The sequence below is a fragment of the Schistocerca gregaria genome, chromosome 7 (genome assembly GCF_023897955.1).
Source record: "Schistocerca gregaria isolate iqSchGreg1 chromosome 7, iqSchGreg1.2, whole genome shotgun sequence".
Taxonomy (NCBI): Eukaryota; Metazoa; Arthropoda; class Insecta; order Orthoptera; family Acrididae; genus Schistocerca; species Schistocerca gregaria.
This window is the reverse complement of record NC_064926.1, coordinates 445,575,826-445,589,854: the sequence shown is the minus strand read 5'-3', so window position 1 is coordinate 445,589,854 and position 14,029 is coordinate 445,575,826. Positions and strand designations below refer to the sequence as shown.

The following is a 14,029-nucleotide window of genomic DNA, read 5'->3' as shown; positions in this document are numbered from 1 at the left end:
AAGAAGCCTATTCAGGAGGATGGATGTAGTAGCAAAATGCAAACTAGTGTTATACTGTGCATACTATGCTCCAGTAATCACACATGCATCGGACACTATTGAATAAATGAAGGTGAGTAGGCTGCAGGCTTGCAAAGTAAAACGTCAAATAAGCAAGAGAGGAATAACTGGAATAGATAAGTGTAACAAATGAAGCAGTAAGAGCTACAGAGAAACAGAATCAATGCAAGGAACTATAGAAAAGAAATACGACATTTAAAAAAAGTGGATCTTGGTAGGATATCAAGACAGCTCATGAAACTGTGACTCAGACCTTGGGAGCTGAATGTCACTGTGGATTGTGCAGGCATAAACCATTGACCACGTGTAAATAATTTTTTTTTTAAACCGTATAAGATTTCGGAGCGCGTAAAGGAGAGGGAATAAAGAAAGAATCACCACTAAGTTTGTCAAATGGCACTAGAGATCTGAATGGTAATACATCATCAAATACTAACTCCATTGGCATTAAGCAGCTTTGCGAAAGGGTATACGGATAAATATGCCGAACTAATAAATCACTAACCTACGACAACAGTACAAAGTATCAATAACGTAGCGTCTGTGACCAAGTAAATTACATTAAAGTGGACATAACAATATTCTCAGCAACAGGCGATGCAAGAATAACAAACAAACGATCATAATTAATCAAACAAAGCTGCCAAAAAAGGTCTATAGCCTAAGTGAACACTAGACAGTAAATACAAACAGACAGTCCCAGTCAGCAGCACGACATCAGTTAGATGCACACGGTAATAAGCAAGATAAAGAAAAGTAACAGCAAAAACAGAAAAAATTCAAATAGAGTTCTTCCATACAAATTCCAGGCCCAACAGCGTCATAGCTCTAGCTGTGCGTCACAAATGCAGTCTCTTGATGGCTTTAGGCCATCTTTGACTCAACCTTTTGAATGACAATATAGCATCAGACCTAGAAGATTTCTAGGTATCGTACCGTACTATTATTGAAAACCTAAAGCTATAGACACTGAATAATGCCAGAGCAATCGTGGCCCAACAGCTGGTTCCTCCACTATATTTTTTTTTTAATATTATGACACTGTACGAGGCTCAGAAAAGTTTTATGTCAACTGACTGGCAGGGAAATTCTACGCAATTATAGATATAGCACTAGCCACAAACACACTCTGCTATAACTGTTATGGCAGAAAACTCGCTACAGCATGCACTTCCTAGATCCCAGCAGCGCCATGATCCCCGGACGCGTGAAGCTAAACACTGAACGATGCTCCAGCCGGAGCGGAGTCCATTGTTACTAGCAACCCATAATCAGCTTCTGCTGTTAATCCATTAGGGTGCTTTGCTTTTCCCCTGCACTTCTTGCTTCGTCTCCAGGCAGTTATACGGAGCTCCAGTTTGCTAGAAGAGATCATTTTTATTGGCCGTTTCCAGCTCCTCCTAGTTTCATAGACGAACGCGGCTACTGCGTCTTCCATCTTCACTGGCCAACCCCAGGGTCAACCATATCGGAAACATCAAAAAGCTCTGTCAGTGCATCATGCCAAGACCGACGCCGATCCAGAAGTCTTGCCTACCACTGCTCAAGGTGTCTTAAACTATCTCCAAGTAGGTGTCCCCTACTTCTTTTCTAGTCGTGTGACTGACGACCACTCTGAGGCCAATGCGGCTTTTCGCCCCGCCATTGCACTCGCCTTGCCTAAGTCAGAGAAACGCGCAAGCTCTGGCGCGACCGAATCACATGTGCAACACTGGTCGAAGAGCAAAGCACTACAGGAAATTTAGTTGTGCCACGATTTGCTAATTCACACGAGATGGATCATTTAAGTGGTGGAATGTGTGAAGATGAGACGAGGAGAGTGGGACAGGCTGGACAGATAAACGTGGCGATAACGAAGGGAAAGCGGGAACGGTTTATTCTGCGAGCAGGCAAATCGTCTGGAAATTTGTAGGTCCTATCAACAGCTTTGGGTAACGGTGTGGCCCAGTGAACCAAAACGGAGCGAGAACTAATTTCATGTGGGTGTTGCATACTTCACATGTCAAGGCGCCGCTTTTACGCCAGTACCAACGGGCTTCCTTTGTTCCCTGTAGGTCCTTGAGTACGACAAGCATGAAAACCGTGGCGCAGCAGTCGCTTCATATTCGTCGATTCGTTCTCTCTTACGGAAGTGTGCAGGAGTTTCAGGCTAGTCGTAACTTACAGTTAGCACGGAGGACGATTACACGGTCATGTTGCTGTGAAGTAGTACTGACAAGGTGAAATGAGCACATGGCCTTCAAAAACCTGTATTTTGTGAGACTGGAGGATCTACTACGACAATTACAAGATTCAAACTACACATTCTTCCAGGTTATATGGCCGTGGTCCATAGATTTCTTCTATTCCTAACGTTTCATCCAATACTACTTTGGACGAAACGTTAGGAATAGAAGAATTCCACGGACATATAACCAGGAAGAATTATCAACAACAGTACCATCCGGTCGTATGATAAAACTACACAATTGCGAATATGTTCCATTAGAGGAGGAGTGATATCTGGAATAAGTTTCATGCTATAGTCCAGACGAAAAACATACAAATTTCATCCAATTCAAGCAAATCGGTTGTGTTCTGGTTTATTCCACCTCCACCATGGGAAAACCTACGCACTGCGCTAACGAAAACTTGGCGCAGCACCCCGCCACTGTTATATTCCTGAGAAAAAAATGTGCGCTATTTCTGTGTGCATTTGGTCATGGGAACTTGCGTGTATGGGCATTCATTAGTGTAATTTATTTTATTAATTACTCAACATTTACAGATTTCACTTCATGACGTGATTTTTGGTACTGTAGTTAGACATTTGGTAGCGCCTCGAGAGTCTGTGTTCGTCAAATAATCGTTAGACATTCTGTGAATGTAGATATTAAAATAGTAAAAGTAAATTTACTGCAGCCTTCGGAAAAATTTTGCGTATGCCGCAAAATGATCGTATGGCACTGATATCTGGGACTCCACACATGAGAAAGTTTGACAACTGAGACGCAAATTTTTTCAGCTGACCCCACACTGGACCACTTGGGTGTCAATAATCATGGGTGTCAGAATGATGAACACAACATACAGTCAACAAGGGAAGAAATCTCAGACCGGTGTGCGAACAGAACTAGGTCCACTGCATGGCAGTCAGACTCCCTGGCCTCTGAGCTAAGAGGAAGGCCGTTTGGCATATATAAATGTATCAATAAACCGAACAATATTCGCTGCTAACCGATGAGTCATTACATTGGTATATACACTACTGGCCTTTAAAATTGCCACACCTTGAAAATGACGTGCTACAGATGCGAAATTTAATAGACAGGAAGAAGATGCTGTGACATCCAAATGATTAGCTTTTCCGAGCATTCACATAAGATTGCCGCCGATGGCGACAACTACAACGCGCTGACATGAGGAAAGTTTCCAACCGATTTCTCATACACAAACAGCAGTTTACCGGCGTTGTCTGGTGAAAAGTTGTTGTGATGTCTCGAATAAGGGGGGAATGGCGTACCACCACGTTTCCGACTTTGATAAATGTCGGATTGTAGGCTATCGCGATTGTGGTTTATCGTATCCCGACATTGCTGCTCGCGTTGGGCGAGATCCAATGATTGTTAGCAGAATATGGAATCAGTGGGTTCAGGAGGGTAAAACGGATCGCCGTGCTGGATCCCAACGACCTCGTATCACTAGCAGTCGAGATGAAAGGCATCTTATCCCCATGGCTCTAGTGGATTGTGCAGCGACGTCTCGATCCCTGAGTCAACAGACGTTTGCAAGACAACAACCATCTGCACGAACAGTTCAACGACGTTTGCAAAAATGGTTGAAATGGCTTTGAGCACTATGGGACTTAACTGCTGAGGTAATCAGTCCCGTAGAACTTAGAACTATTTAAACCTAACTAACCTAAGGATACGACATACATCCATGCCCGAGGCAGGATTCGAACCTGCGACCGTAGCGGTCGCGCGGTTCTAGACTGTAGCGCCTAGAACGGTTGGGCCACCACCACTCCTGCCGGCCGACGTTTGCAGCAGCAAACACTATCAGCTCGGAGACCATGACTGCAGTTACCCATGACGCTGCATCACAGACCGGAGCGCCTGCGATGGTGTACTCAACGACGAACCTCGGTGCACGAATGGCAAAACGTCATTTCTTCAGATGAATCCAGGTTCTGTTTACAGCGTCATGATGGTCGCATCCATGTTTGGCGACATCGCTGTGAGCCCACTTTGGAAGCGTGTATTCGTCATCGCCATACTGGCGTATCACCCGTTGTGATGGTATGGGACGCCCTTGGCTACACGTCTCGATAACCTCTTGTTCGCGTTAAAGGCACTTTGAACAGTAGACGTTACATTTCAGATGTGTTACGACCCGCGACTCTACTCTTCGTTCGACCCCTGCGAAACCCTACATTTCAGCAGGATAATACACGACCAGATGTTGCAGGTCCTGTACGGGGCTTTCTGGATACAGAAAATGTTCGACTACTGTCCACATTCTTCAGACTTCTCACCAGCTAAAAACGTCTGATCAATGGTGGCCGAGCAACTGGCTCGTCACAATACGCCAGTCAATACTCTTGATGATCTGTGCTGAAGCTTCATGGCCAGCTGTACCTGTACACGCCATCCAAGCTGTGTTCGACTCAATGCCCAGGCGTATCAAGGTTGATATTAGTGCCTGATATGGTTTTTCTGGGTACTGATTTCTCAGGACCTATGCACCCAAATTGCGTGAAAATATAATCACGTGTCAGTTCTAGTATAAGATATTTGTCCAATGAATACCCGTTTATTATCTACGTTTCTTCTTGGTGTAGCAATTTTAATGGTCAGTGGTGTATATCTTCTATTTAGACATCCGGCCCTATTCAACTAACCTTACGCTAATCAGAGGAGAAATATGTAAGATTAAAGACTTTACACAGCGCAACAATGTCATCTGTGTTCGTAATATACATGATGTAACTAACAGGTAAGGCCATAGTTTCAGGACATATTCTTCTCAAACAGGAGAGGAAAAAATATCATACAGCCAACATTGTAGCTAGTGTTTTGTCCTTCGAGTGTTAGGCATGGAGCTCCCCTACGTGCTGTACAAGAGGGATTGGTTATGTGCTGGCACCGAGTTTGATCAGCTCACTTGTCTTAGCAGCGTATCACTCAAATGTGACTCCGCACTATGCATCTACCTCTTACAGTGATCTACATTCAGATACTTGCGACATAACTGTTACGCAGGGTCTAGTATGTGTGAAGGAAATGAAACGCCTATAATTAGACGTCTGAGTAATTCCTCGCTGTCTCTCAGACATCGATACCGCATGACATTCCTCACCAGTTATTCAGAGTAGATAACTCAAGACTGTCAAAAGTAATATAGATTACCAGTAAACAACATTAAACGTTTTTCAAATGAAACGTTAAACATGCCCGTTTGATTGTGTCTAGATTAATTTAGTAATTTTAGGTTTAGTGCCTGTGTTTAGTGTTCTGTTTTACCGGAAGCAATGTTTAAATGCGGCTAACGTCTTTTTTGTGTTGACTTGCGGCAGTGAGTGATTTGGCGAGTACCTAATTGTTTACTAGTGTTCATCACTGAGGTAGATTAGCGGCGCTCAAGTCGCCCAAATTGTGTCCTGAGCCACTGGAATTATAACCAACTTTGTTTCCAGTACAGTGCAATGGAGGTATAAACAACTGCTGGCAGATAGATACGAGGGACATTAAATAAGCAATGAAACTTTTTTCTATCAATTTCGGTTGACGGAATGCTAAATCTGTTGTGGGTCATTATGGAATATCGCCCCGACAGCCCTTATAGTTTCACCTAACCTTCAAAATGGCATCTGATGGAGGTAGGTCCCAAACAGAGAGCTGTGAATTAGTCTTTTTTTTTAAAAAAAAAAAAAAAGAAAACCAGAGCATTGCAGGTATTCATAGGCCCTTGCAGAATGTCTCCAGAGACCTGCTAGTGAACAAAAGCACGGTGAGTCATTGAGCGAGGCATCTGCAAACGCCGCAACAAGGTCGCGTAAACTATTCTGATACGCCGCGTACCTGCCAGCTGCGCACAATTGTTACTCCTGTAATGCTGGAACGTACGGACACTGTCATTCGGAATGATCTACAGATCACAATCACACACCTCGCTGCTCCATTAGGGGTCTCTGTTGATAGGACTGATATACTCTTCTACCAGTTTTGGGAACGCAAAACTGTGTGGTTGGTTTGCTCGCTGCCCAGCGAAAGACCATAAAGATCAATAAAGGACCATCCGTGCGGAACTGCTGACCCATGATGATGTTGAACGTGACAACTTTTGTCGAACATCGAAACATAGGATCACCGCCTTGAATCGGAAACAAAGCTGCAATTCATCGTCTGGTGCCTCAGCTTTCCGAACCTTTCAACTATTATATCGATGTCCTGTGCAGGATGTGGACTATGTGACCTCATTGGGTTATGCTACAACTCATTCGCAACACTCAAGGCAAACATCAGTGCATTCAAGATGAATGCAATGAAGGCGTATAACGCAACACATCACAACACATGTTGAAAGAACGCATTGATCATTTAATGCATTATATTGGTACGTTCTGTTTCTTTTTCTCAAATTTAACATATGGTGGAGAGTTGTATAAAATGATGTCTGATATGAACTTAAAACGATTCGAATAGAAATGTCGATGTCACACGTATTTTTCTGGAACTTCGTTTTATAGTGTGCATGTAATCTGATTACCAAATTATTATTAGACGGTGCCTTAGAAATAGAGTGTAACATAACATAAAATTACTAAAAATAAGAAATCAAAGGCATTGCCGTCATTCGAGATAAATAGTAATAATTATTAAGATTGTAAAACGTATAAATTGAGTTGCTTTGATTCATGTTAATACTGATCAGAATGGGAGAACTTGGGATAAAAGTACTTAGAAAAACATTTCTACCGCAGAGCTGCAACTGTTGAAATGAAAATGTGAAATAGGTGAAGGGACTACGCTGCGCCATCCCTGAATTACCAGGAGGACATCGAAGAGTTAATGAAGAAAAAGTTTTAAATCGTTAAGAGGGCATTCCCTATTAGAATTAATGAGTCTGAGAGGAACGGCGGAAATGAAAGCGGAGTCCATTAAGTGTCTGAATCAGGAAGACAGAATAACAATCAAAAATCCATCAGCCATAGAGGCTGATGGATTCAAATTTAAGAACATGGAAGATTAGCATAGAAAACGCCGGTGGATATTCACTTACAACAGGAAAGAACTGATTATGAAATTGCGCCTCGATGTGTCAGTAAAGAATTAGCTTAGACCGGACAGTTCAGAAGTGAGTAATTATGATGACACTTATGAACTTTGTAAGATATTACTGTTATAGAAATAAACACAATGTACCTTGTTGTAACTGTTTGAGGTGTAATAATTCCCTGAAGAGAGAATTGTGCTTATAAACTGGTATTGAAGATCGGATAAATGATGAAGTAAATGGGTGTACAACATCCGTAAGCAATTTAATGCGCATATTGTTTCTAACATTATCAAACATAACCATCTGCTATGAGTACAGAAAATTTATTTTCGTTGATCGGTATTTGTGAAAGTGTTTGGCACTGTACTGAAGCAGAATGTGAATCCCCTATACAGGAGAGGTTAAACAAAATCTCATAGTTGAAGCTATATTAGTTTTATTCGAGCCTTTGAACTGATTTCAGGGGGCTCGCAACGAATTCCTCTCTTGTACAAACCCATTCACCGTAGGGAAATATTTGCACGACCTCAATTTTTTTTAGTTATAGGTCCATTCCAATCTCTGTCTTGTTTTACAGATTTTACCCTCTGCATGTCCGCCTAGTCCCGTGGAAGTTGTTTCCTTATATCTTAACAAATGTCCTAACACTCTGTACTTTCTTCTCCTCATTACTAACCACACTGTCTTATCTCCGATTCTGCGGAGAACAACCTCATATCTTATTTGTAAATCTATCTGTAAGACAAAGAAAATTCGCAACTGCATAAAAAATTTTTATGACCTGACGGACTAAGACACATGTCCGGTAGGGAGCGAAGTGGTGCAGTGGGTAACACACTCGACAGTTCAAACCAACACCCGGCCGTCCTGATTTAGGTTTTCCGTGATTTCAGGCAAATGCCGGGATGGTTCCTTTAATAGGGCACGGGGGATTTCCTTCCCCATCTTTCCCTCATCCGATGCGACCGACGACCTCGCTGTTTGGCTCCCTCCACCAAATCAATCAAACAATATGTCAGGCATGTCGTAAATCGAAGACCTTTTTTAGAATATATGTCAATCGTTTTCTTACGCTTAGAGAATTTATTCTAATTGTACGTGGGACATTCAACTTACCATAAAACTGAATCTGCAGCGGTGTCTGAGAAAGAGTAGCTGTGTGTTAGAAACTACTTTAGTTATCCTCCACGATACTGAAGAACCTGAACGGCATAGTCGGCAGGCAATGTTACGGTGCTACTCTTTGCTGTAGTAGCCAATAGATAACAACAGTATAGAGGGAGGTAAGTGCACATAACCCGACGTTACTAACCAGCTTTCGTTATAGTAACTTTTAAGAAACAGAAAATTAAACGATACTTCATTAATCTGTGTGAAATCGAGCTTCGGACTGCACTTTTCTGTCTTCTGATTCACCCGTTTCACTAAAAAACTCGGCTTTTCAACATTTCCCAATCTTTTGTGTAGAATGTTCATATTTATTCACCCTGCAGTCCATAATCAAGAGAAATCACAATCCGGAGATATTACTGAGGTATCCAGAAGCGTTAAGCAGAAGGCCGTTTGTACCATGGGAACACACTTTTTTTCTTTTTTCTGTATCCACATTCCCATCTACTTTTCCATGCATGTAATCATAGTTTACCGCCATTTAGCGGTTTCACTTTTAACTCTAGCTTTTGGGTGTGGAAAGAAGAAAATACTTGTGTCAGCGTTTATCGCCATGCCCCCGATGAGTATAGAAGCATATCACGAAAACTATAGGACTGGATAGGGAAATTTATAGACAACGTCCTTTTCAAAGCCATTTGGAATCTGGATTAACCGGTATAGGGATATCAAACTGGGTATTACAAAGGCCATATCTTACTGCTGGGTCATCCCGCTCACTTTCAACAATGAAGATAAAGCCTCGACGCACGAAACTATGAAAGCCAGATAGGGTTCAACATCCCGTTGATATCGATGCCATTGAAGATGGACCACCACCTCTGGAAGTTAGTAGCATTGGGAAAGAATTTGGCGGTGTGCTTCCGAAGAAACCATCCCGGCATTTGCTTGGGAAGGTAATCACGGAAGCCATAAATCTTGATGACCGGACGTGGGTTTGAACTGTCGAGTGTGTTTGAAAAATCGTACTCACAAATGAGAGTCTAGTGTGCTAACACCACTGCGCCATTTCGTTCTATACTTAACTGTCGCGACGCTCCTAATTACGACATGCGCTCAATAAATGATTCTACACATTTTATTTATCGGCAGCTTTCGGTTGAAAAATTCGGCTTTGCTGTGGTATGTGGTGGAATATTTCCGCTTCACCCGTCAGAGTTTCATGAATTTCTCATACATGGCGGCGCTATATGTGGTGTTCGAAATGTCGTTTCTAACGGAGGTGAATTACAAGCAGAGAGCCGTCACTGAGGGTCCTTTGGCGGAAAACCCGAGCCATGCAGATATTCATAGACGCTTGCAGAATGTCTAAGAAAACATGAAAGTAAAGAAAAGCATGGCAAGTAGTACGGAGTGGCGTCTCTCCCCATCACATCTAGGTTGGGCAAACCTGTTCTGTCTCTCGCGTGACATTCGTCAGTCCCCAATTGTAATCCCTGAAATGTTGGAAGGTATATACATTCTCCTTCGATGTGGCCACAACACCACAACGGGACGTCTTTGTTGGTAGTACCGACACACTCGTCCAGCAGTTGGGATACTCAAAGATGTGCATCGTCTGTGTTCCTCAGCGCCTAACAAAATACCATAAAGACCCACGATGGGTCATCTGTGCGGAGCTGCTTGTGCATTAGGAGACTGATGGTGTCAGTTTTTGTCGAACATCGTCAGAGGCGATGAAACATGGGTTTATCCATACAACCAGAAATAAAACGGCAATCCACAATAGGGAACCGCACCTCTCCTCTGAAGAAAACGTGCAAAGACGCATCCTTAGCCACTCATCAAAAACTGAAGGTGTTATTCTGCCTGATGTCCTCCCACATCGTGCAGCGATCAACATCTGCCTGATGTCCTCCCTCATCGTGCAACAATCAACAATGAAGTGTGTTGTGCTGCGGTAAAGAAAAAGAAATTTGTGGTGAGATGTTATGGGACCAAACTACTAAGGTCATCGGTCGCTAAGCTTATACACCACTTAATCTAGCTTAAAGTTACGTACGCTAAGGACCGTGACAAGGTGCCGTAGACGACGCGGCTACCTCGTGCGACACACTGCAGGTAGGGGACTTTAACGGTCCCCACTAATGGTCGAAACTGGAGGACAATCTTCCGAACTACAAAGGATTCAAAAACGCAGCTCACCAGTAAATTGCAGCAGCCAGCAGGTTGGTAAACAAAACCTAAGGAAGGCGGAGCGGCGCCACAAAGGTCTCAATAGGAGAGCACGGCAGCTCACACGGGCTCAACACCGAAGGCAGTTCCTTGAGGTACACCCCACATCACCATGACGAAACGCTATTCCTCCATACGCCAAACTTCTTCTGCGTTAAGCTCTGAGATCAACAGACTGATCTAAGTGATCACTACAGGCCAGGCTCACAGCTTGCCCACCACAATGCTGCCTGCCCTACAAACACGGCCGTTCCTTGAGCATCCAGGTCTGCCGTCCGTGAACTGCCTCCGAACACATCCTCACTACTTACAGCTACTTCTCCAGACTCCCCTGCCAACTAAATGACAGCACCCTCTTAAGACCAGCCAAACCAAAGAACCCGATGACAGCCATATAGTGACAGGAAGCAACATCTTTTGCCAAACACGGAAAGCACATACAGGGTGTTTCAAAAATGACCGGTATATTTGAAACGGCAATAAAACGTAAACGAGCAGCGATAGAAATACATCGTTTGTTGCAATATGCTTGGGACAACAGTACATTTTCAGGCGGACAAACTTTCGAAAATACAGTAGTTACAATTTTCAACAACAGATGGCGCTGCAAGTGATGTGAAAGATATAGAAGACAAGGCAGTCTGTGGGTGCGCCATTCTGTACGTCGTCTTTCTGCTGTAAGCGTGTGCTCTTCACAAAGTGCAAGTGTGCTGTGGACAACATGGTTTATTCCTTAGAACAGAGGATTTTTCTGGTGTTGGAATTCCACCGCCTAGAACACAGTGTTGTTGCAACAAGACGAAGTTTTCAACGGAGGTTTAATGTAACCAAAGGACCGAAAAGCGATACAATAAAGGATCTGTTTGAAAAATTTCAACGGATTGGGAACGTGAAGGATGAACATGCTGGAAAGGTAGGGCGACCGCGTACGGCAACCACAGAGGGCAACGCGCAGCTAGTGTAGCAGGTGATCCAACAGCGGCCTCGGGTTTCCGTTCGCCGTGTTGCAGCTGCGGTCCAAATGACGCCAACGTCCACGTATCGTCTCATGCGCCAGAGTTTACACATCTATCCATACAAAATTCAAACGCGGCAACCCCTCAGCGCCGCTACCATTGCTGCACGAGAGACATTTTCTAACAATATAGTGCGATGAAGGCGATATGCATGTGGGCAGCATTTGGTTTACTGACGAAGCTTATTTTTACCTGGACGGCTTCGTCAATAAACAGAACTGGCGCATAAGGGGAACCGAAAAGCCCCATGTTGCAGTCCCATCGTCCCTGCATCCTCAAAAAGTACTGGTCTTGGCCGCCATTTCTTCCAAAGGAATCATTGACCCATTTTTTAGATCCCAAACGATTACTGCATCACGCTATCTGGATATTCTTCGTGAATTTGTGGAGGTACAAACTGCCTTAGACGACACTGCGAACACCTCGTGGTTTATGCAAGATGGTGCCTGGCCACATCGCACGGCCGACGTTTTTAATTTCCTGAATGAATATTTCGATGATCGTGTGATTGTTTTGGCCTATCCGAAACATACAGGAGGCGGCATGGATTGGCCTCCCTATTCGCCAGACATGAACCCCTGTGACTTCTTTCTGTGGGGACACTTGAAAGACCAGGTGTACCGCCAGAACACAGAAACAATTGAACTGCTGAAGCAGTACATCTCATCTGCATGTGGAGCCATTCCGCCAGACACGTTGTCAAAGGTTTCGGGTAATTTCATTCAGAGACTACGCCATATTATTGCTACGCATGGTGGATATGTGGAAAATATCGTACTATAGAGTTTCCCAGACCGCAGCGCCATCTGTTGTTGACAATTGTAGCTTCTTTAATTTCGAAAGTTTGTCTGCCTGAAAATGTACTGTTGTCCCAAGCATATTGCAACAAACGGTGTATTTCTATCGCTGCTCGTTTAGTTTGTATTGCCGTTTCAAATTTACCGGTCATTTTTGAAACACCCTGTATTACCCACAGTAGTACTTTTGCGAGTAATGGTTATCTGAAAAAAAATTGCTTGATTCGTTGTTCCCTTCCCTACTCAGAACTGATTACTCAATTGTTTTCCTCCACCCTGTTGAATCCGTAAACACTGTAGTCCTGTGGAGGGAAGTGGTACCACATATGTAGAGATAGTGCTGCGATGATATCTGGTTGCATAATCTCAGAGGTGCTATTAAGTCAATCCATAGTGTCGAACAGCTCAGATACAACACTTTAAAGACCAGTTTGTGCAGTTTGTGGCCGGTGTACAAAGCTGCTACAGAGATTTAGTCATATGCCAGTAGCTCAGCCGAATGTCAGGCCACCTTTGAGGGGAGTCCCCTGTGTTCCAGGAGAAAGCCTAGCGGAGCTGCACCTGAGCCACTGTGTGCCGACAACGCCCGCCACCTGCGGCCCGCTGCTGCTGGTGGTAGCCCTGGCCACGCTGTTGGCAGCCCTGCGCGCCGCCAGGTGAGGCCACAACCGCTGGTCTTGTTGCGGACACATATCACCCGAGTGCCTCAGTCGCCAGCAGCTCTGCGGCCATCGACGACGTCTGCGTCGGACCCCACGAGAGTAGCTGACCGCGGAGAACGCTGTGCATGCAGTGGTGCGCGTCCTCGCCAGGCGTCCAGCGCCCGACCTGTACTGTACCTCCAGCCGGCTGTACACTCCGCTTGGAATCTGGTGCTACTCTCGAAACAGAGTCCCATTTGACTTCCTATCTGGAAGCAATGCTGCGAAAGACACCAAACGAAAGTGTTCAGTTTGTGACTTCCTATCAATGACAGAATTTATTTATTATATTTTAAGAGAATCGCGTACTTCTAGAAGTGTAAATATGTTCGTCCAGGCGTTCAGACCCGTTTTCTAACGCCCAGAGATTGGTAAAGGGCACTGAATTCTAAAAACTATCGTTGTTCGTACGACAATGTGTTTTCCGTTCGGACTAAAACTTTATTTCCCGTGTTGATGATTCGAGATTGATTTATTGTGGTTGTCTTGGAGATATAAAAATTTTAATCCAGAATATTTTTTTCTGGTGAGCTTTCTAGAGAAGAAATATACTGTCTAATAATGGATAAAAAACGAAAAATATATATACAGCGTTTTAAAGGTCTACAGGTTTTTACACAAGACCAAGTTCTCGATATTCTAATTTCATTCCATGTATTACTACTGTCGGTGCAACACATTTGAAAATGTGGTATCATTGATGATATGAACAACTGTTTGTATGAATTGATTTCTTGGTGAATTTTTTTGATAAGAAGAGGGCCAATTCAATTGTTTAATGCGCACAGAGTAAAAAATACAATGTGTGTTACTGATATGTTAACATGACTTTCCTGTATTCCTTTCTCTC

At 43.7% G+C, this 14,029-nt stretch overlaps 1 protein-coding gene across 2 annotated transcripts in view; it reads left to right on the top strand.

Annotated features, from left to right (window-relative positions):
- Positions 1 to 14,002, top strand: part of LOC126281380 (uncharacterized) — a 383,231-nt gene extending 369,229 nt beyond the window's left edge. Inside the window, exon 7 of one of the 2 annotated variants that reach the window (XM_049980298.1) lies at positions 13,020 to 14,002. In XM_049980298.1, coding sequence (XP_049836255.1) covers positions 13,020 to 13,138 — 119 coding nt within the window. In that variant the 3' untranslated portion in view covers positions 13,139 to 14,002. Of the gene's footprint in view, positions 1 to 13,016 lie in introns of both variants that reach the window. The other variant, XM_049980297.1, reaches the window with a different exon arrangement.
- Positions 14,003 to 14,029: the final 27 nt, after the last annotated feature.